Here is a 23,606-nt window from a genome sequence, read left to right as displayed (position 1 = left end):
TTTTTCCGATGTACTGGCATTACTAAATATAGCATAAAAATCGATTAAATTTTTAGTGTTTTATTATTTTGATACTTCATAAATAATAACCTAAATGTCAAAATCATTCATATGTCATCTAGTGTTTAATAGGTTAACTAGATATATATGGAATTTTTTGAAGTATTTCCTAATATATGCTAGATGTCGCAAATTTATTTACTTGACAACTGAATATTTGTATTTATTACAGTTATGGAGCCAAAAATTTACAAAAATGTTAGTATTTAATTTCTTATTTTATTATTTTTAAATTAGCAAATGTAGAAACGAATTTGTGAAATCTTTTTTTAAGAAATTTATTTTCAAAAACACGAAATGTTATTAAAACACTTGCGAATTTGATTAAAAAACTAATTTTTTATTAGAATTTGCATTGATTACTCGGTTACCATGGTGTAAGCAGTTCAAAACAAAAAAGATTTTAGCTTCGTACCTTCTGATTCTGAAGAAGTCATTAGATAATTTGGATTTGAAAGTGCTTATAACTTATTTAAAAGACACTCAAAATAAAATAATTCCTATAAAATCTTTTATTCTCACAAATAAAAAATGGCTGATCCTTATTGTAATGGGAAGACACCAAATTTGCCATCATTAGAAGTTGTAAAAAAAGGTTTGTGATATTTTATTTTGCACAAATTTCCAAATGCGTAATATGATGTATTTTTTTTTTTAGTTGAAAAACCATTTGTTCAAACTGAGAATTTAAATTGGTTACTTCACATTTATTATGCTCGTCAAGATTTTGATATGTGCCGGGTTTTAATAGAACGTCAATTAGTTGAAAATATTAATGCTGATTATTTATATTTTGTACGGGTAAGTTCTATCATTAGGCTAAGTCAAATTAAATTGGATTTTTAAAGTTTTTTTAGCTTAACATTTTTTAAATCGTACAATACTTAAATGAACTTGTGCGATTGCATTATGTACATATGTTACAGCTACATAGGTAGGTGCACCTGTACATTGATTTGGTATGTTGTTAATAACTTATTACACAAATCAAATAAGTAGAATAGACGCTGGTAGAATAGAACCGAAAAATGATCATAGTTTTTTAGGAAAATTCTTTTCTTCAGAAAACTTATTTAAGTACCTGAAGATTCGCCCACATTTCGAATGCCAATTCAAAATCAAATACATAATATATTCAAATTCAAGATCTAACCTAACAAATAATTCGTAGGTGGTTGGCGGTAGTTAATATCTGCGTGATCAGTAAATTTTGTAGCTGGATTTTCATACCGATTTTTAAATACAAAAGTAGGATTTTGAAATATGTCCCTGTCTAATTAATTTTCTGTTCCTGGTTTTTAAAATTTTATTCGTAACGCGTTTCCGTATAACGTACATTCAAGGCACATTACTTATAACACAAAAATTTAAAGTCCATAATTACAATTAATTTTAAAATCTAAATTATTATTCGGTTTAAACAACTTTGTAATTTTTAAATCAAATAATTAATTATGTATTTTAATTATATTTAAAAGTCTAAGTACATTATAGATTAGGAATACATAGACTGGAGGTACTTGTTGGAAACCAAAAATTTCATTTACAAATTTGTACAAGTATCCTAGTATTGCTAATTTAATTTTATTTGGATTTACACATTAAGTAATTAAGTAGGAATATAGTTGCATTACACTATTTAATATTTCTAAATAATATTAATTAAATTATCAAAATTATTTTTGATATTTCATTACCTTGCAATTCATGCTCATGTATTTTTGATATAATATGTAGGTACCTTTCAACTCATTCAAAAATCTTTTAGAAATCTTTATCATTAAATATTATTAAAATCTATTATGGGGTTTCTTGTACAGTTTTGTCCTTGAATAATATCTAAAATCTATTTAATATGATAATGATCTCTAAAGTATAGTTAGGTACATAGTAAGTAATGCAATGTATAAAATCTTAAATTTTATATATTAAGAGCTGTTATCAAGTAAAATAAAACTTAAAAATTTTATCCTTGATTTAAAGCAAAACCTAATTAATATAAAAATACATATATCATACCAGACAGGCTCTTGAAACTTGTGTAAATTAATTTTTCACTTTTACTTTACATGTGGGAACTTATGTACATACTCATACATGCTTACATAGGTTGGTACATCAAAAATTAAACTAACGCTCCTAATACACAATTTAATTGCAAGATAATTAAGAATCCTTTTTGCATTTTAAATACATTTTCACATTATAAATTATGATTTATAGAAGAATGTAAAGAAGATAAATTATAATGAATGTGAACTACTTGCACAAAAAAAAAATGTGTATAACTTGTATTAATCTAATTATATAATAGTTATGATTACATATATAAGTATGTAAGTAAGTATGTAGATAGGTATTTTGTTTTGTATAGAAATAAAATATGAAAAAAAAAATCTTAACATTTTATTTTTTTCTTTTTAAAGACATTTTTATTATTTATTTGTTGAGTTGACAGTCTCTAGATTATTTAAAGTTTTGATAGAAAATAAAAGAGAAGAAAATTTATTAATTTTTTTCCCATGTATGTAAGTGTATCCTTGTATACAAGGTTTTTGTAACCTTACTTAAAATTATATAAAAGTTTTATAATATTTTATTATTTAACAGTGTTATAACTGTTGTTGATGCAATTGGTAGTTGATAACGTATGTTGCACATAATTTTTTATCGACCATGTAGTTTTATAGTAAAGCAAGTCTTGTTTTCGTGCCACATTTTATAAGAATTGAATTGTTTTCTATTATCAGGTTTGTAAGATCTTCTATTTTAGTTTTCCATTATTTGGTTTATATTAGAAAGAAAACAAGGATTAAAATCACTCGAGCAAAAAATGTTTTAATTTTTTATTTGCTTTATTCAATTATGAAAACCGGTCAAATTACCTCGATCTCCAGTTCAACTTATAATTTTAACTCAATTCCCTGTAAATTGTCTCCTTGTATACCAGAATTATTTTGTAAATCCAAGAAGAATTGTTTTGTAAGATAGATCTATCGATTATGAATTGACCACATCATTAAGTTTTTGATTTTTCTTTTCAGTTATTTATTGGTTTAGTTTTATAAATCATTCTAAAGTTATAATGAGTAAGAAAGTTTTCATGAAAAATTTATTGATATACGTAAGTGAACCGAAATATGATATTTTTTGATATATGAGAACTGGAAAGAATAATAGTTATATACAATTATGGAAGTATATAGAAATTTGAAATCAAATTTATGTATGTTATGTTATATTTATACATATGTAATATTTATTTTATCACTTAATGACGTCACATTGAAAGTGCAAAGAAATACCAATCAAAGGTCTAGACTAGAAATTCTTATTTAAAAATTATAAAGAGGTACATGTATAAAACATATAAAATATAAATAGAATTGAAATATGATAAAAATAATTTAGTTTAGTTGAAATGTTGGAAACTCTAGGATACTTAAGTAAACAATAAAATTAAGTAAATACAGATTTATTAGATTGATATGGAATTGTAAAAGTAATGTAAATCATAGATGAAGTTATAGGACGAATACATTTTAATCCATTTATAATATTACAATACAAATTCTCATTTAGAGTTTTGAAAAATTCAGTCTATAAGTAATGTATTCGAATTTCTTTATTTATTTATTTATTTATTTATTTTATATAACATTATATAATAAATTATAATAATATTATCAACACCCTCGGCTGCCAGGGCTCGAATTTCTTATTTCGATCTTCTTTATCTGTTCGTTATTTTTGCGCATATCAATATGCAACAAAACATCACTTTATTAGAGCATCTTTAACAGCATTGTTACATATGGAATCACAATATGGGGGAATATTTACGAAAAGAATTTGAACTCAATGAAAAGCTATAATCCTATTTTACAGCAATTTCATAATTTATTTTTAATTATTAAACTTCCTTTAAATAACTTTTATTTTTCATCAGTAAAATTTTTTGTATTATAAGAGAAATGTGTTTTACACTATTCAATGCTTGGACATTTTTCTTTTTCATCTCGTTTCCTGCTTATTTTGTAGACTTTTTCTACACAATAAGCAGAAATTTTAAATTCAAAGATATTTATAAGAAAACAATGAAAACGAATTTAGTTAATCGTCTATTTCGTTTATCCTACTTCTATAAAACTGCCATTCGGTCATCAAATTTATAAGTAGAATAAATTGTGTAGTTTTGCTTTTTGTTCTAATTATGTAAGTACATTATTATTTATTTAAATTAAAAATTAATTGGTTTTAATAGAAAATAGATTCATCAATAACAAAATGATATTTTATATTTCTTTCTATTTTTTAGAATATAGCAAATTTATTAAAATGATGCATGAGGATTCATAGTAATTAAATTTAATAATTAATTTTCACAGTAAATCATAGAAAACATATTTAAGAGCAGATGGTTAATTATATTACGAGTAGGTATTACACGCGTATTAACAATATTAGAAAAATATGTGTTTATTAAAACCTTATTATATAAGAGTTAGTACAATTTAATTAAATTTTGTATTTTTTTGTCATGTTTTAATTGACAAATATGTTCATATATGAAAAATTAAGTTCTTTCAAAGTTTGTGGAAAAAATTTTTCTTAGAAATTTTATTAAAACATATAAAATATGTAGGATCTAGGAAGATATTTTATTTTATTATTTTAAAAGAATTTATTTTGGTTAAAATATTTTTAAAATTAATATGAAATTTGATTATAAAACAAAAAACACAATTCCGCCTTTTATTAACAATAATTTTACAAAGTAAAGAAACAAAGCTTTTCTGACATTTTAAATTTTCATAAGAATCTTATTTTAGAATTGTATTGTGTATGCACATAACGTACGTAAATTAATTAGAAAATTTATTTAAATTTAAAATCTCTTTTATTTTAATTAATTTAAAATATTTAACTTTGGTCCTACGCAAATATTAAATACAAAAGAGTGTATGTAGGAATTTTATAACAATTAAATTTATGAGAATTCAATTTTGATTTAAAAATATTTCTGATTTTATTTGAATTTTAGTGGATTAAAATGAAAAATATTATTTTATTTCCTTAATGCTTTTATATATTAATTTACATTTTATTGTCTTTTAGTGATTTGTAATGGCCAAAATGAACACGGAAATGAGTCTAGGAAAATATGAAATTAAACATAAAATATCAAACAATAGGAAACTATTCTAATAAATAAGGAAATTTGTGGAAATTTTTTGGAAATCAAAAATATTTAATTAATTATTTTAAATGTGGTTATACAACTTAATTTCTCGTGAAAAACTTTTAATTATTATTTGTGGTGGTTTAGTAGTAACCAAATTATTAAAATTAAATTTGATAAAAATTTGATGTTCAGTTGGATGAAACACTCAAAATATTTTGTACATTTTTAGTGTTGCTTAAAATTATTTCATTAATTTTTACATTCAATATTGATTTTTATAAAATTTTAATTTAATTAAATATTTTAAATTAATTTGAGCGATTTAATCGAAATAGGAACGAATGTTATTAGAAAAGTAATTTAATAGTAGAAACGAATCCATCTAATTCCTAATCCAGTAATTTCACTTTAATGAAATCAATTAATGATGTAACGTAGTAAGGGTTTCAAAAAAATTTTCTAAGCAAATATCAGATTCCTCGCATACGAAGTAAACAAATAAAATATTTAAAAAATAATAAAAATATTTGCATGTTTTTGATATTTTGATTTGTTGAAAAAAAGGAAAAAATAATAAAATATTAAATTTTTCTAAAGAATTCAAGATGACTTTACTGGAAGATGGAAAGAGAATGTTAAAAAATAAGATGTGACGGTTTTTTTTTTTTTAGATCAGTGTATTGCAGGCTGAAGCTAGAGAATAATCGGACTCAAATGCAGTTTGTAAATAATGATTGATATACACAATAACAATTTTTATATTATGTTTTCAATAACATTTTTGGAAACGAGTTGTTTACAAGTCTACATGCGGATTCGAACTAGAATAAATGTATAGAATGCAATTATTGTCAGGTTCATAACGTTCTTATATAATAGTACAATTTTATTTTTTGTAGAATATTTCCGTATGTATTTGCAAATACATGCAACTACTCTCTAGTGCCAATTTAATTACTCAATAGTCTGCTACTGTTAAGCGGGTAGTAAAATGTAGGACAACTAAAAAGTGACAATAGTAATTTGAAAAATTTAATTAATTTGAGGCATTTTGAGGCAACCTTTTAAAATTATTCTTCTTTATTCATTTATTTGGAATAGAACCAATTTTCTAAAAAAATAATTAATTTCTATATAAAATAATAAAATACAATAAACACTTAAGCATTAATAAACAAAAAAATTTTTATTACTCTGACATAGTTTTTATCTATAAATTCGCCGAATTTAAATTGAAATTATTATTTTTAAAGAAATGTTTACCAAATTTTAAAAAATATTATGCATTTAAATCAAGATTCTTTTATTACACAAAACATAATTTTTAAGAGTTTAACAAAAAATATTATTTAAAATATTTTTTATTTAATTTTATGCTAATCTGTTTTTGTAAATAATTCAAGTACATATAATATTATTTTGGAACTTACAATAAAAGAAACAAAATCCATACAATTGTATTATTTTGATATTATTTTATTTCTAAGAATATTACTAAATAAAATTCATGAATTCCTTTTTAAATTATCTTTGAATGATTCTACAATTGTCATATATGTATTTGAAAGGATTTTGTTTTGGTTTTCAATTTCTAGGTCAATTATAATCTCTAAGACATAATGTTTTTGTTAGAAGTTCTCTTTAGAGAAGGAAGAGTCACTTTGTAAAATATTTTTTTTGAGATGCGATGACCTTGTGAATATTTTTTTTCTATACAATTTGTGTGTTTTTTTTTTTTAATACATATTTCGTTTTTTTTGTTACTACATTACATCCTTTTTTTTTTTTTTGTCCTTGTATATTTATATGAAAAATGTAGTAGTCCTTTTTTTTAATTCAGTCAACTCTAATTTCTCAGCTTGAAAAAAAAAATGTTTTTTTTTTACGTTTCTTAGATCAAAGATAAAAAATAATTTTGAATATTTTTAAGTATATAGAGCAGTTTTGAAACGTTAAGGTTATAATCGGTGTTAGCGAACCGCTTACATACACGTGGCGTTTTCTTCATTAGTTCTAACTAAATATGTCTTGTAGGGCGTAATCTTAACGTTTGATTTGCTATATTTACGATCTGTTATTATAAAACTCTTTCTTTTTTTATTAAATTTCAAGTTAAACTTATTATACAAGTCTTTGTATATTTAGGTACTTCAGCTCTCGCAGATTATTGCACAGTTAAAAAACAGAACACGGACTTCGTTAAAAATTAACAAACTTTGGAAATTTTTTTTATAATCACAATCTTCAATAGGTTATAATATTCATTTACTAAATTAATCTATTTATTAACAAAATTTTTAATTTCAGTTTAGTTGTAAGGCATGATATTAGCTAGAACCATAACTAATTTTTGTCCTTGTTTGACATGGTCTATAAAAGTAAAAAGAACAAGTTAATAAGAGTATAATGTGCATATATCTATGTTTATACAACAGTTGCTAATGTAATTTACTATAGTAAAGGACCTATATCTTCAATAAATTCCTTGTATCTACTTACTTTTTTAATGTTTTAATTTCAAATAAGATCTAAAATATTGAAATATGAGCAACGTATTCATTCAATAACTCTCTTGTGAGTTCAATACTATTATAAAATTCGGTTTGGTCACAAGCAAAAAAAAAAGGACAAAATTTTTCAATTTTCGTTTTTTTTTTTTATAAAAATTTTTTGAAAAAGTTTCACACACACTTGAAAGTTACAAAGTATTTTTCTCTCGGAAAAAGAAATGTCTCCATTTTTCGATAGAAAAAAAAATTTTTTTTTTTGGAAATTCTAAATTTTTTTGTTTATTTGTGAATTCAAGGTTGGATAATTTTACGTGTAATATGAAAAATAAATGAATTCTACATTAAAAATTGAAAAGTTAAATGTTTCAAACACTGGAACATGAGAAAAGCAGAGATAATGTCTCAGAATTTTGAGTTAGGAAGTCTCTATTAAACTACATATGCACCATTTCAAAAGAATATTAATTTGTTGTTAAAAAAGAATGTCAATGAAAAATTCTGTACAGAATACAGAGGTATAAATAGAGTATGTAGTATACAGAATGTTCAAGAATTAATAGTACTCCCAAAACAAAATATAATGGTCCCATACGTTTGCATTAATAACTATAAGTTAAAAATAATTTTTTTTCGAATTTCTATCAAACACAATCATTATAAATTGTTTTTGATATTTTTGTTTTAAATTGAAAATTTTCTAATAAATTGTTTTCTTCTTTTTTATTTTAGGGTTTGATTGAACGAAAAGAAGGTGATTTATTTGCAGCAATTAAAAGTTTTCAAAAAGCAATCGATCTCAATTCAAATAATTTGGATACTTATAAAGAAATTGGTAAAACATTGTGAGTACATGATGACACCATAAATAATACTAATTGTAATTAAGATTATTTAAGTATTTTTATTAAAATTCAGAGTTGTGAATGGCTAAAATTTCGTTTTTATAATAATTTAGATAAGATAGACAAAAATCTTGAATATTATTAACATAGAATTAAAGCGTCATTCTGTATCTCACTTTCTTACTCGCCGATTGAGAAGAAAATGAGGAATAAATTTTATTCTTATATAATGCTTTTTATAATAATTAATAACAAACAATATTTTCCAAATAATTCTCAAACCTTCTAAGAATTAAATTCAAAATATAATAATTTAATTTTCATTGCAAATATTTGTTTTTATATTATAAATTAATAAGTAGATAAGTATATTATTTTCAGTAAACTTAATTTTTAAGTAATTACTTATAATAATAATGAAATTTTCATATAACTCAAATGATTTTTAAATAACTTTATTTTTGCCTTTTATTTAAAAGAGTTTTCTTGGTAATTACAAATGCACACTCAATACAAAATTTATTTTTGAATAAAAGATAATTTCGAAAAAATTACGAATATTCCGAAAAGGAAAATATATTAAAAAATCAGGAACTTTTATAAAACAAAAAAAAAATTCATACTAAATTTTTGTACTGCTTTTAAAAGTAATAAAAATCAGCAAAGCTATGAATGAAATTTTTTTGTTAAAAAAGTTGGAATTTATTTATAAATATCTTTTGAAAAAATAAATTATAAAAGAAAGGTTCATTTCACTGAAATGGACAACCATTTACATAAAAAAAAGAAATATTTTTTAAAATAAAATAAAAGAAAAAACTCTTTAAAAGAATAAATAATAATTTTAATATTAAAATATTACAATTATCACAAGAAAAAATTTTCATTTATAAAAATATTTTTATTAAAGAAAAAGGAAAAATTTATGTATAAAAGTCAGCGGGTTAACAAAATTGTTGTCTAATTTGAAAAAAATTTTAAAACAATTTTATTGTAATTAAATGTAAAATAATGTTTTTTTTTTTGTTAAATTTAAATATAATTAAAAAATAATTTTGCTTTTATAATGAAAATCTCAGTAGTATTTCACATTGCTATACTGAAAATGTTCATATTTTTCATCCAGAAACGATTGATTTTATTAAAATTTAAATTTTAAAAGATGAAATTTTTCGAAATGTAAGAAATTATTAAAATTTTTATTATTTTATGTGATTAATAATAAGTTAATGAGTTTAAATATAATTAAATTCTAAATTCTATATTTAAAATTTTAATTCATAAATAATAGATTGAATCAATAATTTTAAATAAAATTAAATTAATTTTTGTATTATTTTTGTATTTTGTATAATTTGTTATTGTTAGTTTGATTACAATATCATTTTATAAACTATAGAGTATAGAGTATCTGCTTTGAAAATATCATTGTAAATTTTTAATATTAATATACTTTTTCTTTACAAAATTTTTAAATTCAATGCCAAAACACAGGATTTTTAAGACATTTTTTATGTTATTTATTATAATGCCTTAAAATTGAATATAATTCTTAATATTTTTCTAGAATTTAATTGTAATAATTTAAAATGAAATTCTCCAATTTAAATATTTAAAAGATATTCAATATCAATGATTTGTTAAGATATATATCCTTGCTTCTTAGGGAATAATACCATCAGAAATTATTTAGTATACTTCTGTTTTCAATAAATTCTTTCATAAGTTACAAATTTTGTAAAAATTTTATGAAAAATTTTAAATTATTTTAAAAATATAAGTTTATTTTTACTCAGTTTAAGAACTCTGAGCATATGTTGTTCTTTAGAATTTACATGTAAATTGTATAGGAAACAATAATATTTTCATTAAAATTTTCGAAAACTTTTAAAATAAGTTTTAGTTTTAAGTGATAAAAGAAATTGTAAATAGAATACAAAATTATAATACTATAAATTTTCAAAATTAAAAAAAAAATCTGAATCCCATTAAAATAATTTATAAATTTTTTAATAAGGAGCTCTTTAAACTATGAATAGTTTTATACATTGTTAGTTTTAGGGTTATAATCATATTTTCTAACTTCAAACACTTCCTTTATATCATAAGTACCTTTATTAATATTTAAGACAAAACTAATCTCAAGCATCTACTGAAATCTAGGATGTATTATTAAAATAGAGTCAAATTAATAGCAGTCAAAATTATATTCCTTAACAGAAATTAATAATTTTTCACATTTATATCTCATATATGGTATTTTTAGTATAAATTAAATTTTGATTAATAATTCTCCAATAAACTGTAATGACAATTTTAATTGGTATTTACTAATAAAATGTTTAAATTTCTAAAATAATTTTATAATAAATTTAGAACTCAAAGACTAGAAACTACACTCTTTAAATTTGTTCTACTAGCAACAACGCAAAATAATAATTCACTGATTTTATAACTACATTTAATTTTTTGGTGTTAAACAATTCATAACAGAAACCAATTGTATATTGGTTCTTACCATATAATGAGGTCGCCCAACCAAATAATCTATAATTCCTATAATCCTACTTAAATCTATTGTAAAAAAAAAGTTAAAAACTGATTTGTATAATATTTATCCTTTTAAATTCCATTGCATCTCTTTCTTTTAGATTGCAATTATTAGAATTGTGTACTATGATTTCCTTTACCATTCTTTTTATATGGTATATGAACATGTATATTAAAATGTATGTTATTTTTTTTGTTAAAATTAACTAGTACATGTTGTGGTTATTAGTGTTTTTGTCAGAAAAATTCATGTACCCCATATCCCATTTGAATTTCTTCACCACATGTGTACTCTTGTATTTGAACTTAATATGTACACATATGTGAATGTATAAACATATCCAGTTGTATATAGAAAATTTTTATTTTTCAAGTGCACTTTGTATTTCTGAAATGAGAAAAATTGATTTTTTACTGTTGTTAATTTTCTATTTTCGTTTAATATGTAGGATTTCAAAGCATACTCTATATTTAGATTCAAAAATACTTGTAAATGCTCAAAATATTGGTACTTATTATAAATATTGCTCTATTGAATTATCGATTATTTCTATAGTTTAATTAAAGATGATGAAAACAAGGGGATTTAAACCGCCAATTGATACCATTGATTTATTTTTTTTTTTTAAGAAATTTCATCAAAGTATAATGTTCAAAGTTTTAAATGGATGCTTCAATTAACAAGTTACTAGTGTAGGGTACTACTTAAAATTAAAAGATCTACTGTCTTTTCTTTAAATCAGCTGTTTAAATCTGTTCAAATCAGCTCCGATTTGCTTTGTGGCATGAAAAACTGTAGTCTTAAAGATTTCCTATATAAAATGTATATAGCAAGGCGGAGATTGATTTTTGACTATATTTTAAAACCGAAATCAAAAATTAATTTTTTATATCAACTAAATTTTCTTTTATATAATTTTTTGTTTTAGATATTCAATGGGTCGTTTTAAACAATCAATGGGAGTATTTAGAGAAGCTGAAAGAATGTCAACACAATTACGTAGACCAGATCCAGAAATATGTCATTATATTGCTGAAATATTACAATGGAATATACAACAGAAATTTGAATCAGGGAAAAAATTATCATCATTAGATTCAAATAATTCAAATCTTATGAATGAAGTTAAAGAATATTATCAAAAAGCAATTCAAATTGGAAAAAAATTTGAAAGTTATAAAAGACTAGCAGAAATTTATAGAAATGAAAGAGAATATAATAAAGCAATTGAAATCCTTGAAAACTGTTTGCAGTAAGTATTATTTTCACTATTTCTTTTGCTTTTATATGTCAATAAGGTATTTTAAGCACAAAATTCTTAATAAAATCAAGAAAGATTTAACGTAACAAGAGGAACTTAAGAAAATGAAAGAGATTCGTATTTTTATCTTTTTCAATTTAAATTTTTAAAGAACTTTTGGTTCAATATTTTTTTCATTTTTCTTTGAGAAAAAAGGAAAAAATTATTTTTTAAATCGGTTTTATTTGTAGAATTGTACCAGAGAATCAAGAGATTTTAACAGAAATTGGTGTCTTATATTTAAAAGTGAATGATCCACAAAGGGCCTTTGATAAGTTAATTGAAGTTACTAGTATCAATGATAAATTTTCAAAAGGACTTTTGGCATTTGGTGCAATATTACAAGTAAGTTAAGAAAAAAGAAACCCACTAATACTTTTTATAAAATGGAAATGTTTTTTTCTTCTACTCGATTTTCAATACTTTCATCCATCTATTTTGTAATTTTTTTAATATTCAAATGAATTGTACAAAAGTTGTAAATTATTTCTTGTTAAAGGGTTGTTAAATATTTTCAAAAAAATATTAATTTTTTAATTTGAAATTGTACTTGAAATAAATATTACCAATTTATTTTAGCTTGCGCTAGTAATTATTTCTATTCAGAAAAAATTACCATTTCGGTACTTGATATTAAAATTAAAGCACTTTGATTTTCAAAAAGTGGAACAACTTTCTAGAACTTATATAGCGGTTTTTTATAAATTTTTCAATATTCAAACAATTTTCAAAACTTAAAAAGAAATCAGATTTATTTCAATTAATTGAATTTAATTATTTAATTAACATTATTCATTTTAATACTTATTCCTTTTCTATATTTCTTTTACAGTCTCGTAATGATATTGGTGGTGCTTTGGCAAAATACACAAAAATTTCAGGTGAAGAATATGAATGTGCTGAATTATGGAATAATATTGGTTTATGTTTTTTCAAAAAGAATAAATTAATAGTGGTAAGAAGAGAACTATCAAAGCACTATGTATCTATATATACTAGATTTTAGATATATTAATATAAAAAAAATTGTAAAATTTGATATAAAACTATTTTTAATATTAATTTGTATTCATATTACATTAGGATTAATTCAATTAGAAAAGAATTTGCAAATATTTTATTACTTTTGGATAATTAATATTCAGAATTTAAAACGAATAATTTTAATAAATATTACAAACTTAAAATTGTACAACCGATCTCATTAAAAATTAGGAATATGCATTGATATCGTCTATCGTTAGCATTAACTTTAAAAAAAGAATTTTAATTCCTTGTAAAACTTTATTAAAAATTTTATTTTTAACCAATTTGATTAAATAAATGCATTTATTTTGAGAAGCTTAAAAATAATTAAAAATAGTTACAAATTAATTTTTGTAACTCAAAGTTTATTGTGAAAAAAAAAAATTTATTGCAATTACATTAATGAAATTAATGAAATTTTATGTTAAAAAATTTTCCACAACATTACAATAAATTTTTCTTAAATTGTTTATCTCCTAAGACTTACTTTTTATCGTTCTTCTTAAATTGTCATGTAATCTTTCAGAATTATTTAAAATTTCATTATTCATTTAAAATACCTTTTTTTTTTTTTGTTGTTGTCCTCTTCACCTTTACTTTAATGTTTCTTACTTAAATTGCTGTGCCATTTTTTTTTAATTTAATAAAAGAAATTATGTACTTACCTACCTATAAATAATATATAACCATATAGCTGTATAACAATTTATATATTTTTCAATTAAAATGTAATTAAGAAAGTTTTATAAAAGCATATTTTCCTATACAAGTGTAGAAATTTATGTACAAAAAATATTTTATATACTTTTAGAGAAAGTTTTCTCTTTTTGTTTTTTGATTTTGTTTTAAGGATTTCCACTTCAGTTCTAGATGATCTCAATTCAATTAAATTCTTTATCTATATGTATTTTATTTCATTGTGTTATAAATAATAAAATAAAAAAAAATAATAACAAGGAATATAAAATAAAAGAATTTCCTGTGTCTGTTTAAATTAATTGAAAACAACTCAAATGAATACTTTAAATACTAAATATATATAGTTAAGCTCCAACTGGGGGATTATAAATTTTATGCAATTAAAAATTGCGGGAATATTAAATAAATCTTAAATAATAAGTTGCTTTTTTATTGTTATTTTGTTCGGTTTTTTTGTTCTTTTGTCTTTTAGAATTATTTAATTTTCATTATAATTTTTATTTGAAAGTTTGTAAAAGAAAATTTTTAAAAGTTCTTTTGTTTTTTAAAGGTGTACCTTTAGATATCAACCACTTATTAAAAAAGTGACAAAAGTTTTTTTTTATATATATATATAAGTAATTTTTAATTATTAAGAATAGCATAAAACTTTTCAGACTGTTAATAGAAAAAATGTAAAATAATTTTTATATTAAGGTTTTTGTGTTTAAGTATTTTTTTTTTTAAATCGTTTAAAGTAACATTTTAAATCTTAATTTTGAAATCTTTCGAATACAATTAATTTTTATATATAATATTAGAGTTAAATTAAATTTTATTATATTTAATTATCATAATTTCTAATTATTTCTTATATTTTTAGGCAATTTCATGTTTACGTAAATCAGTTTGGATTTCACCAACAAATTACAATGCTCTTTATAATTTGAGCTTAATATTTATAACTGGTAAGATTTCTTGGTAACTGCAACAATTTTTTGAAATCTCAAAATTAAACTACAAGACATAGAAATATTATATTGCAAATTGTGTAGCTAAGGAATACTAAGGCATAATTGTCTAGCTAGAATAGTTGGTAATATACATCAAATATGTTGAGAAATTTCTAGATATAAAAGTGAGAAAAAACGATAATTCTATGTATAAATTTAGTAACTTTCAATTTCATGTAAACTTGAACTGATATTAAACAAAAAAATTTATTAAAATCGTAACATTTGAGCAATATTATCATTCCATATCATTCAGTTATTTACAATATCATATCATTCAGAAAATGTAACCCTTCCTTTTAAAAACTTGTTAAAAAATACTATTAAAAAAGAGTAGAGTAGTTTTATTTCCTGTAAGGTATATTAAACTTAATCCGTTTACTTGGTATTTTAAAAAAAATATTATGAAATCTCAAAGGGAAAAAATCTCTTAGAAATCCTCTTGTAATTCGTAGAATTTTTTTGATTATGTTATTAAATATTTTAGTATTAAATCACAATTTAAGAAAAAAATGAAAGTGTCCCTATAATATGACCTAAAAAAAAAAAACTAAACTTTTCTTTTTGAAAACAAAAAATTTCTCTTTAAAATTTTTAAAAAAAGGATAGAAGAATTTTTTAAAGGATACACGGAAAACAAAATATTTTTTTAAGTTACAAAATGATAAAAGTTTCCTTTTTAGTGTAAAGGCATTTTAGTTATAGACCTATTTTTGAAATAAAATTTATTTTTAATGGAAAATTTTTCATATTCCTTTACAGCTCGACAATATGCAAGTGCTTTTCATACATTAGCAGCTGCTTTAAGTTTACGGAAAGATAGCGCAGAAAGTTACATGTTACTTGCAAGTAAGTAAATAAAATTTGATAGCTGCTGCACTATTTAATTTATGATACAGCAACTAATTTTACAAATTTAGCTATAGAAGTGAGGTAAAATATAAGTGGCTCACCCAAAATTATATAGTTTCAAATTTTAAAATTTGATATTTCTTTAGTTGAAATCGTAATTCTTTTTATCACAACCATGTTATACAATATAATGTTGCTGTTCAATTTACAATATGAATTGAATATGAATATTTCTTCTAAACATTTGAATTCTATAGATTTAAAATGAATTTATAAAATTCAATTTTATAATTTCTATAATTTTTCAATTTTATAATTTCTATTAAATTTTTCAATTTTAATAGTTTTCAATTTAATTATAATATTAAAAGATTAAATTAAGACATCATGTTACAATAATGTAATATTAGATTTTCTTAAATTTTAAATTAAATTTTCTTTGAATATATTTTTACATTGTAAGTGAAAATATTTAATATATTTAGATTATCTAAATTATATTATTACTTACAATGTTTATGTAAATGTATATAAATGTAACTTTGATTTTAATATTATGAATTTATTTTAATTTTTCTTTTTAATTTTAATTTTTCTCTTTAATTTTAATTTTTCTTTTATTTTCTTTTTAGTATGCTTAAGAAAACTTGAAGATTATGAGAATGCATTTACTGCATTTGAACGTGCCGCAACATTACCAGATGGAATGAAAAATCCATTGATTTTATTAAATTTTTCTGCATTTTGTTATGAAACTGAAAGAATTGAATTAGCTATAAAATATTTTAATGATTTTGTTGATGTTGCTCAAGATTTCGTTCTACCAACAGAGGTATGATGTAAGTTTAAGATTATAATTGTAAATAGTAATGTAATATTATGTATATAGATTAGTTTTTATTGCTTTTTTTTATTTTATATTACATTTTTATTTAGTTTATTCTTATTTCAGTTAATTATACTTATAATATTATTGTGTTTGTAAAATAATGTTTTCAGATAATAAAATGTAAAATTTTTAAGGAAATTCTTAAGAAATTTTTAAAGAGTTTGTTAGTGTTAATTTTTTTGCTCGATCATTTAATTTATTTTGCTATTTCAATTTTATTTTATGTAACAGAAGAAAGGTTTATGTAAATTAGAACATACATCATAGTAAAAAAAAAAATGTGACATTATAATTTTAATAGAATTTTAATATTTCGTGTTTGTATTTATTATATAATGCTTATAAAATTTATTAAATTTAGCTTATTTAAAATTTTGCAAACCGATTCATAAAATTGTCTTTATTAAATCAATAATTTTATTCAAGTTTGTGCTTAAAAAGCTTATGCTGCAAAATAATATTATATAAAGTTAAAATGTATTTATTATAAGCACTTGAGAAAATTGTAAATAATTTTATATTACCTATAATGTGGTAACTTATTTATTACTTTAATGCTTATTTTAGAATAACCAATTTAAAATGAAAATATAAAAACTTTATTGTTTTTTTTTTCAATTGTGGTTTTTTTCCAATTATTTGAAATATGTAAATATATTATAATGTAGGTTAATTTTTATTTACAATTTAAATTAATGAATACAATTTTCAATTGACCATAATGTAAGGCTGCAATCAAAGTATTTATTTTTAATATTGTACATTTTTTGTGATCCATAAAATGATTTTCATAATTTTTGGCTTTTATTTTAATTAAAATAATAGATTTTCGTTCGTGAATTCTTGTGTTTGTTTTACAATAGAAAACATTAATAGATATTTTTTTCATTTTTGCAATAATTAAGAATTTAATTTTTAGTAGAAAGTTTTTAATTATATTATAATTAATATGATTTTAGAAAAAAATATATTATTATAACACGTAATAATTAGTTAGAAAATATAAAAATTTTTGTGAAAAAACCTCAAAATTTTATTAAATGTAAATAAGTTATTAAATAAGATAAAATTAAACTATAAAGCTATCTTTTAACAATATTATTATACAATATTTCGAAATTATAGGTATTACAGAAAACCAAAAAATTATTATAATCACTTAAGCGGTTTATTACAAACAGCTTAAACAAGAATTTTCTTGCCATTTAATTAATTTCCTTTAACAATCTTAACGTTGAATTTTTAAAAATTAAAATTATTGTTTTTAATGCGGCACAAAATGTATGTTTGTTATAAGCTCCATAAATTTACTCAATACCTTAAATTTCTTTAATAAATTTATTTAATCCTATGTTTTAATACGATTAAAAACGGTCGTCATTTAGATTATTTATTACATATTCTCACAATAACTAAGAATTAATAAATGTATGTATATAATTACATTATATTATATGCATAAATATAAATTTGAATTAAAAGTAATTTTGATTTTTACTTTCTCGATACAGTTACAAAATTTCGTGATCGGGTGGAAATTGCATACATATGGAATGTTAATTTTTTTGCATTCAAAAAATATTTTGTATGAGTATATAAAATTTTTTTCGGAAATAGTTAATTTCATTTTTTGTTATTAAAAAATTGATTTCTAACAAAATTAGCTTTGAATTTGCTCAAGGAAATCGGAGAAAATTAATTTCTACTAATAATATTTTAGAGGTATATTACGTAAAAGGTTACTTAATCTTAAAATTTATAAGTTGGGATATAAAAGATGACTTTCATAGTTTCATACAGTCATTTCGTTAAGTTAATAAGAATCAATTTAATTGAATTTGTAAATACATATTATTCATAAAAAATACAATGTGATCAGTTATGACCAGACCATATTGTTTCTTCTCTATGTTATGGATTAATTGAATTAAATCAGAAAAATTAGAAAATTTACAAAATGTGGTTTGTTATTTTGTGTTAAGTTTTCAGTTTCAATATAAATTATACACAAATATCTGAAGACATTTTTAAATTTAATATTTTTTTTTTTTGTGAATTATCTAGAAATAAATAAAAATTACAAAATTTTAATTTTAATCCTTTTGAGGTTTTCAAATAAATAATTTTACTTTTCATGAACTTTCTTGATATCATTTTTTTTACTTTGTTCAAAATAATTTTAAAGTAAATGAATAGGCAAAGATTGTAGGAAATATAGAGATTAATAAAACCAAAGAAGATAAAAATATATTTTAGTTTTTTACTTGCAATTTATTTTAAAAATGTAAAAATTTTATTTCTTTATAATTTGTATGTATGCAAAATTCAATCTAATTTTTATTCATATTAAGATAAAATAGAATAAATTTGTATTTTGCTATGTAAAATATTAGTGTTTAATTAAATTATGCAATAATAAATATATGATACACATGTATATTATCTGTAAAAATTTCTTAAGAATTGTAATTTCCTCATATTCTCTCAATTCAATCCTTAAATTCATTAACAATAATCTGATGTAGAAACTTTATGTTAAAAATTAAATTTAAATTTAAAAATAATGAAATTTAAAAATCATATTTATGCATTCGGGAATTCAAAGAATTCATAAAAATGAATAAATTATAGCAAAATTATTTTGAATCTTATGGTCAGTTGAGAGAACCTTAAGGATTTCAATGAATCAAATTATTATAATTTAAATTGCTTAAAATTCATAGTAGTAGCAGTAGTTGTAATAGTAGTAACAGTAGTAATAGTAGTAATTTTTTAATATTAATAGTAGTTCTAAGTAAAAATAAGAGTTCAGTTTTCAGTAAATTAAATTATTATTTGCATAATTTCATATTAAAAAGACCAACAAACAAAATATTTAAATAAAAATTCATGATTTTATTATTTAAGCACTTGTATAATTCTCTATTCTTTATTTTGTACATAAAGAATACTATGTAGTATATGTAGTATTAAGTATTTTAAATTTTGTAATAAAGCAATAAAATATATTTGACATATATTGTATGTATACATACTTTTATAGACATAAGTGTAAAATTTTCAATTGTCCTTGAATTTTAAAACAATAGCAAAGGAAAATCATTAAAAACATAAAAAATATTTTCTCTTTTTTTTTTAATTATCCTTTGTGTATATAAAATATTTATAAAAATAATGTAATAGAACTACTTAAAAAATACTTTGTCGTTACTAACAATATGTATATATTTGTAATTGTATATTATGTTATATATAAAATAATATTAAAAAAAAATTACTTAATTGAATATCCTTGATATCTATATGTATATTGTTTATGAGCTTATTTAAAGGTTTATAAACCATTAATTTTCTATTGTTATTTTATAATATATTAATGTCCTTTTAAAATATTATATACATGTCTAGTTTATTTTATATAATTAATGTTAAGAGCACAATTTAAACCTTACTTAATTATATTGATATTTAAAGCACATTGCTATATAAAAAATATTAAAAAAGAGAAACTAATAAAAAATGGACACTTGAATACAATGAAAACAATATGAATTGTTAATATTAGAAAAAATATATTTAAAGTATTTGAAAAGTTAAATATTAAATAATAAAGCTCTCATATTATATAGTACTTGTATTGTTAAGTCACTATTTTTAATTAATATAAAAGTGATTAAAGAATATATATATTTTTTTTTAATTAAATAAGTTTATTTTCTCCATATAAAATCATATAAATATAATTTTCTCCATATGAAAACAATTAAACATATTAGCATTAAGTTGAATAAAAAATTAAAATCCTACTATTGTAAAAATAATTTGCACCTAATGAAAATGAAAATTACTTGGGGCTTATGTTATATTTAAAAAAATAAGTAATATAAGCTGAACATTGTAAATGTCCTGAACATTAGGAAAACTTATTTCTGCCGGCTATAACCCTTTAAATAGTTTTAAATGCAATAATTTTCTTCTGATTGAGAAATCATGCTTAAACACTTAATTTGTAAAGCTATTGGTTTTGCTACGTAAAACTTAATGAGATATAAATTTAAGAGAGCACTTATTTGAACTAGTAAAATATTTTGAATTTATATGCATACGTATTTTTGGGCTTTTAAAATCAGAAACACAAAACGTATGGATTTTTAACCATAGCGATTTTTAAAAATGAAATCTAGATCTAAATTACTCTTTATACAAAATTTTGTACCAATGCACTAACTTAAAATTTTTAAGTAAAAAAAATAATGTATATGTTCATTGCATAAAATTTGAATAGATTTACACAATTATTTAATTTCAATTTAGTTAATATTTAAAAATTCCGTATTTGTTTCAACTGAAAATTTATATTTAATCGTCATTTATATAAATAAAATTTCTATATATAGAATAATAATCTTCTTATTGTTATTTTTTTTTTATAGTATAAATTTCAGGCAACCAAATTGAAAGCACTTTTACAACAACAGGAAGAATTTGAAGGAAATCCAAATGTTACAACATCAGTTGATTTACCATCAAATTTTTTAACAAAAGAAATTAATAATCAACAGGGAAATAATATTGAAAATGATAATGAAAATAATAATAACAATGAAAATTTACGTGATATTAATCAACAAGCCTCAAATACTACACCAACATCAATTACAAATGAAACAAAATCAAATAAAGATAGTCTTTTCCCAAAAGTTGGTATAAAAAAACGTAAAGAATTTTATTACAAGGATGATATTGAGAAGAATAAAAGTTCAAATGATTTAGAATCACATAAACAAACTTTAAATAATGAAAATGTTGAAATTCATTGTTATAATGATCAACAAGAAGATGATGAAAACAAAAATAATGATAATAAAAATGATAATAATGAGAATGATGGAAATTGTAGCGGTACTGGTGGTGATGTCATTAAAAAGAATTTTATATTATAAAGAGAATTTGAAAATCAAAATTAAATATGATTTTAGAAAATATTTAATAATAATTAATTTATTATTATACTTAAAATTAAATTTGAATTTTAATAGAATTTTTATTGCAATTACACAAAATTTTCAAATTAAAATGTTTATTTTTTATTTCTAAGTTAGGATTTCAAATTCTGCATAATTTAAAATTTTTAATTTCCAATTCGTTACTGCACAAATATTAAAAATATTATTAAGTAAACAATATAATATATTTGTATAACAAATTGGTAAAATAATTTTCGAAATAATTTTTAAGGAATAGTTTAAAGCCCAATATTAAGAAATGATAACTAATAGTATGATAGAAATGAATAGAATGAATAGAAAATATAAACATGAAATTCAGTTAACTAAAATCAACAGAACAGAATTCATAAAGATTTAACAGTGAACAAGAAAAATTTTCGAGAATTTCTTCTTTTAATAATTTTTTTTAAATATCTCACAAATTAATCTCATATTCGAGAGTTTATTCATTTATTTAAACCTGAAAAATGGTATTTTTTTTTTTTAAATTAATTGAACTTAATTATAAGAAGTGGTGGGATGTTGGTTAAAGTTATCTGAAAATACTTTTTAAATCAAATTTATTAAATGAAATAATGTTGAATAACACAGAATTAAAAAATTTTATTACAATAATATTGGATAACACCAATTTTTATTGTGTATTATTAAAAATTATATTATGCATTTTTAATTGAGTAAATCTTGATATTAATGTTGCCTTTATAATTTTATTTAGTCAGTACAGAGAAAATTTTTTTATTTCCATATTTTTCCCACAGAAAAATTATATTATTGTTATTTAAAAGCAACCAAAACCAGACACTTAAATTATTCATTAATAATATTTAAATTTACACTACTTACCTTATTATATATTTTTTATTTGCAATTTCTTTATTACCTATATAATAAATGTATTATATTATCATGTGTAGTTTATTATACATTACTGCGGGCAAGGAAAATTTCAAAAAGTGAAAATTTTAATATTATTCTTTTCCATGGAAATTTAAGAATTTTATTTTTCGATTGAGAGTATTCTTATTTTCATATATTAATGTTTTTTTTGTGGATCATTACAAAAGAGTTAAAAAATTGTATAGTGAGTTAATGTATTAAAAAGTAATAAGAATAATAAAAAATATAAATCAAGCAAAATTTTTTTTACAAAAAGAAAATTACTTAATTTATGAAATATTTCGCCTCTTATAATAAAATTAAATGAATTTTTCCAATTTTTAAGTACATGTTTTATACAAATACATAAGCCCATTGTGCATAAGCATTGAGTTTTAATCCCTTTTTTGTACTTAAACTTACTGATTTTTTATATACCACAAAAAAGGACTGATGACAGATTATAAACTTGTATAAGACAGTTAGCATTAAAATTTAGCTGGAAACTGAATTTTTAGTTTTTCGCTTCTGTACTGAATATGCATATACCAGTTATAAACATATCGTATATATTGGTAAAAACGAACTGAATACAAACGTAAATTTTTTTGTATCAGTAGAACAATTTGAAAGACAACGTATCCAATTGTGGTTTTCCAAATGTCAGATATATCACAGTCTTACATTTCTATAATTAGAGAATAAATATATAGAAAAATTTTGAAATAAAAAGAATATAATTTTAATTAAAAAGAATTCATTTATTTTTATTCAATTTTACATAAATGTTAAAAAAACTAAACAAATTAGAA

General features: G+C 20.8%; 1 protein-coding gene across 1 annotated transcript; it reads left to right on the top strand.

Annotated features, from left to right (window-relative positions):
* The first annotated feature begins 570 nt into the window (after positions 1-570).
* Positions 571-21,849, top strand: LOC129612245 (Bardet-Biedl syndrome 4 protein homolog). The gene is made up of 11 exons (XM_055525786.1): positions 571-655; positions 719-861; positions 8,485-8,597; positions 12,077-12,400; positions 12,640-12,793; positions 13,281-13,403; positions 15,036-15,120; positions 15,928-16,014; positions 16,650-16,849; positions 21,340-21,420; positions 21,643-21,849. Exons 1-11 carry the CDS (start codon positions 592-594, stop codon positions 21,847-21,849), a joined length of 1,581 nt encoding a protein of 526 aa, XP_055381761.1. The 5' UTR covers positions 571-591.
* Positions 21,850-23,606: the final 1,757 nt, after the last annotated feature.

The sequence above is a fragment of the Condylostylus longicornis genome, unplaced genomic scaffold (genome assembly GCF_029603195.1).
Source record: "Condylostylus longicornis isolate FDR11 unplaced genomic scaffold, ASM2960319v2 ptg000064l, whole genome shotgun sequence".
Lineage (NCBI taxonomy): Eukaryota > Metazoa > Arthropoda > Insecta > Diptera > Dolichopodidae > Condylostylus > Condylostylus longicornis.
This window is presented reverse-complemented; position numbering and strand designations above follow the sequence as displayed.